Source organism: Sinocyclocheilus rhinocerous, unplaced genomic scaffold (assembly GCF_001515625.1).
Source record: "Sinocyclocheilus rhinocerous isolate Xijiao unplaced genomic scaffold, SAMN03320098_v1.1 scaffold7469, whole genome shotgun sequence".
Taxonomy (NCBI): Eukaryota; Metazoa; Chordata; class Actinopteri; order Cypriniformes; family Cyprinidae; genus Sinocyclocheilus; species Sinocyclocheilus rhinocerous.
The window spans coordinates 34,387-38,983 of record NW_015648710.1 but is presented as its reverse complement, the minus strand read 5'-3'; the positions used below and the strand labels follow the sequence as shown (position 1 = coordinate 38,983).

The 4,597-nt window shown below is 32.8% G+C and overlaps 2 protein-coding genes across 2 annotated transcripts in view; one reads left to right on the top strand and one right to left on the bottom strand.

Annotated features, from left to right (window-relative positions):
• LOC107710206 (coxsackievirus and adenovirus receptor homolog) overlaps window positions 1-2,655 on the top strand; it is a 9,786-nt gene extending 7,131 nt beyond the window's left edge. The window contains exons 3-5 of the mRNA XM_016514946.1: window positions 943-1,254; window positions 1,363-1,497; window positions 2,589-2,655. Of these exons, the coding sequence (XP_016370432.1) occupies window positions 943-1,254; window positions 1,363-1,497; window positions 2,589-2,647 (506 nt within the window). The 3' untranslated portion in view covers window positions 2,648-2,655. The remainder of the gene's footprint in view (window positions 1-942; window positions 1,255-1,362; window positions 1,498-2,588) is intronic.
• A 1,689-nt stretch (window positions 2,656-4,344) lies between these two features.
• The window catches only part of LOC107710207 (uncharacterized), a 987-nt gene continuing 734 nt past the window's right edge, over window positions 4,345-4,597 (bottom strand). The window contains exon 3 of the mRNA XM_016514947.1: window positions 4,345-4,523. Coding sequence (XP_016370433.1) covers window positions 4,354-4,523 — 170 coding nt within the window. The 3' untranslated portion in view covers window positions 4,345-4,353. The remainder of the gene's footprint in view (window positions 4,524-4,597) is intronic.

The window sequence follows — 4,597 nt, the reverse complement described above, 5'->3', positions numbered from 1 at the left end:
GAAACAATAATGTACAGTATGTGGAAAATAATGTGTTTTTTGAACCTTAAACTGCATAAACATTTCATTACACCAAATACACAAAATAATGTTCTTTTTAGCAACATCATATGACCCCTTTAAATTGTTATGAGGGACATGAGACACATGAGCAGTTGGTAGATGTTTGTTTTATAAAAGTTCTGTGTAAAATAATTTTTAAACCAATCCCATTTTGTCTGATGTGGGGTTGAGAATAAAAGGTGTCTAAATCTGAAAAAATAAAATAAAATTTGAAAATAATAAAAGGTCTTTAATGCCTGAGGTGGGAAAAAATGATTTGTTGGAGGTTTCATGTGCCTAATCATGTGGTGTATTCAGAATTGTAATGTAGTTAAAAAATTTTTTTAATTTTACCAAATCCCAGGAATTACCCTTCTTCTATTATCATATTATTTGTGATCACTCTAGTGAGCAGTTTAAATTAGTAAACATTTTAATATTAGTGTGATATCATAATGTCATATAGTTAAATTGTTTAATTGATCTATAGGTCTAATTAATATTATTTATTATTATTATTAATAATAACATTATTTGTTTATGTATATCTGAGTTGGTGGGCGCAAAACATAAAATTTATGTTATAAAATTTATGAGTTTAATGTGTATTAAAAGGAGTGTCAAAGGTTAAACTAAATTTACTCAGCGAGAAAAGCCTCTTCAGATGCTCTAATCTGAAGGTGCAGGAGGAATTTATGTGAGATATGAATAGTGCTATACATTAGAACTTATTAAGTTACAGTAAAGTTCATCAAGTGTAAACAAATGAACATTTGAAAATATATCCAGGGGTTTTAATGTGAATCATACCCCGAAACGAAACACTTCTCCGTGTCATTAAAAAGCATTCATTCATATGTTTAATCATATGTTCTCTATATGTGTTTGTTGCTGCGACAGATGAAGCAAAGACAGTATCAGTGAAGGAAGGAGAATCTGTCACTCTACGCACTGGTCTTATTGAAATAAAGGGATATGATCGGATATTGTGGAAGTTTGAAGACCATCTCATGGGTGAATTAAATAAAGCGACCAACCAGTTATCATTGTATAACAATACTGATGTGAGATTCAAAGGCAGACTGCAGTTAAATGAAAACACCGGATCTCTCACCATCAGTAACTCCAAAACCACAGACTCTGGAGTTTATCATCTAAACATGAGCAGCAGCTCACACTTCTTACAGAGGACCATGACTGTTACTGTTAGTGGTGAGTAGAGTTTTTCAAAAGCAGTAAAAGTTTTTCAGTATCAATGTCTCTTTTTTAATTATTTATATATGACTAATTCAACACAAATTTGCATTACATTCACTCCAGATCCAGGTCATTACACAAGTAATGAAGCACTGAAGTGGGGGTTTGGAATCTTGGTGCTGGTGGTTGTTGTTGTTGTTGTAATAGTAGTTCTGATTTACTGTTGTCGCAAGAAATCTAAACCTGGACAACAAAATAGTAAGTATTACCTACAGCTTGTATGAGAACTGAAAACTATGAGCTTTTTTACTCTGCATTGAACAGAGTAAACAAATTATAGTCATTTTTTAAAATTTTGAACTTTTATGTATCCGTAAGGGACGAGGTCTGATTACTGATAAATTAATAGATTAGGGTCGGATACTGAATTACCATGAGCTGCATCTGAGAAATCTCAAACTTAAAACAGCGACTGCACATATGATCTGTGTTTGATCTCAGCAGCATTGCAACTTGGTTATATCTGTGTTTGTATGTGTTGAACCATCATCAGGTTTGTCATTCAGATATTATACTCTGTTACAAATAAACACCATCAATACAGACATATTAAATAATACAGAAATAAAAGAGCACTGATCTTAAACGGAAGAACAGTATATACACACTGAAAGTATATTATTGTATAGTGTGCCATTCTGAACATACCCTGAGAAAGGGTGAAGTTCAAGAACTACAGCTAACCTTAAACGAAGCTTGAAAGTTCAATAACAGTTATTTAAATACAGACCCTAAGAAGAGCACAATATCTACAAGAAAAAAAATTCTTAGGTGTTTTATGTTTAGTCATTGTTTAGATATCTGCCTGTGTAAATGCATTTCAGCTTTTACATTATATTTATATATGTTTGCTTCTAACAGCACTGGAATTGTCTAACCATAGGGTCCAATTTGTAAGATACAGATCAGTTAACTTTTTTTGTGCATGGCTCTATCTGTAACTGATCAGACTGTAGAATGTGTAATGTGTGTGTGACAATGTAAATGAAGAGTTCTGCTTCCAAAAAATGGGTATAAATCATATAGGTCTTATATAGGTCCATTTATCTCTTTAATACTTGATCAAACTATGAGGAATGATAATACTGAAGCTTGACTTAAACACAGCTAATTAAAAAGTTTTATTGTTCCATTAATCAGCCAAATGGAGACTGAACAAGTAAAGATTGATGTCACGTGTCACATGATGACTATTGTGTCGATAGTCTCTTAATTTGCAATAAGTTTCTGTGATTTCCATCTTTGTTTTTGTGTAGATTTTAAATCGGATTCTTTCTATTTTCTTACAGATGTCAGTGGAGATCAAGGGAATGAAACAGACAAACCGTTGCATAACGAGGAGGACTAGGAGCAACATAAACTGTGTTTACAATTAATTCCCTGTGCGCTGTTGAGCTGTGCAATTTAGTTGAATTTGGTATAAAAGAAGAAAAATTGTTTAATTTAGTTTGCAGATGATTTGTTTGCATTGCACAGTGATTCGTGTATTTTTAATGTGAGTTTTAAACATTTGGTCCAGTGTAATGTGATTTTCTACACTCCCTGTAATATATGATATTGTTACTCTCTGTCTGTCTGCTAAATGTATATTTTGCTAATTTAACATGGTTGTTTTTATTTAGTGCATTTTTTTATTGTAAATTATATTATCATTTGAAAAAAAAATGAACATGAATAAAAGAATATCCATAAGGCATGAATGTAAATTTTAAACGTGGGCTGCATTCAGAGCTACTGTAACTGTGGTATTTTCACGCTTAGTGCTCTTTGACTCAGACCCTTTTAAATTAACTGAATAAAAAAGAACCTTTAAGAATCTGTGTGGAGTTGAATCGGGCAGGACAGGCTTAATAAGACCCTTATTCTGTAATATCTGCTAGATGACTCATAATATCTGATAAGTGACTCATCTTGTCCTCTCATCTTTAACTTTGTTTGGTACCCTGTAAAGGCCAAAAACAAGTGCATTTCCAAATCTGAAATTCAGGTGAAACATTCAGACATGCATGTTATAAATTAAATGCAAGGGAAATCAAGGCACATTCAGGCTACCTGTCAACATGGTTTCAGTTTCTTTGTAGTAGAGGTGATCATATTGTTTAAAGGTTTGTTTGGAGCATTCACAATAATATGAAAATGAATGCGAAGCGTTCTCAGACCCCTGAACAAAACAGTTTGAAAACACACTGATATATTGCAACTTTATTTCATCTTGATGCCTGCCCTCTAGTGGACTAATTGTTGACTACGGGCAGGATTCTTTGTTCAGTTAGAAAAATGTAATAATTGTTCCAGCCAGTCTATTTGAATATGCATGTGCCTGAATGCATGTACTAAAAATGCATAATAAAATTGCTTTAATAATCTAATTGACTTTTGGAATTTTGGTATTTTTGTGGTATAGAGAATCCATCGTTTTTCCCAGGAAATCTTAACGAATATCATCCATTTATAAAGTTACTATTTCTAATGTGAACATGCCTATTTTATAGTTATCTAAAGTAAATACCCAAATGCCAATGCTAAACGCTATTTTTCTGTATATTAAATTTTTGTATATGTATATGAACTCTGTATATTAAACTTTTTATAAGTTATTTTCATCAGTCAACCTGATTTATTAGCATTTATCAGATCCACATTTAAACACCAAGTGTTTACACTTTTTTACACTTCTTAGGGCTTATTTATTCTGATTGGGAGTCATTGAACTTCTATGGGCACATGGAGAAAGATGATGTGATGCTGAACGTTTCATTTGTTTAACTGGCTGATAATAGTGGCTGATTACCTATTTTACCTACTTTTCCTAACTTCAACCTAAATGCAGGCCTATCTTTGTGATCTTATAACTCACTCAGTCTTATGTTGGCAACAAAAAAGTACAGAAATTAGAGCGGAGACTGCAATATTTCATTTTCTTAGCCTTATGTACATCAAATTTTGCATCACGCATCATTATCATTAGGAATACAGCAGAAGAATTCTGTCACGAGAATTTTATCTAAACATAAAAGTACTCAGAAGAGTAAACAAAAAGACAGTTGAACATATTTAATATCTGATTGATCGTTGTCTTAAATTGATGTCAGGTCTCTTCTCTCCTGTTCTGGATTTGATGTCGTAAACCAGAACAACAATGGCAGCCACGGCAGCCACGCCCATCAGAGCAGAGACGACCAATCGGATCACAACTTCAGCAGTGCCACAATAGTGGACAGAGTCTGAGGAAAGAAAATAAATCCAGATCAGGTCAGTAAAAACAGCTATGCTGAAAAAAACTTTAAAATCACGTACC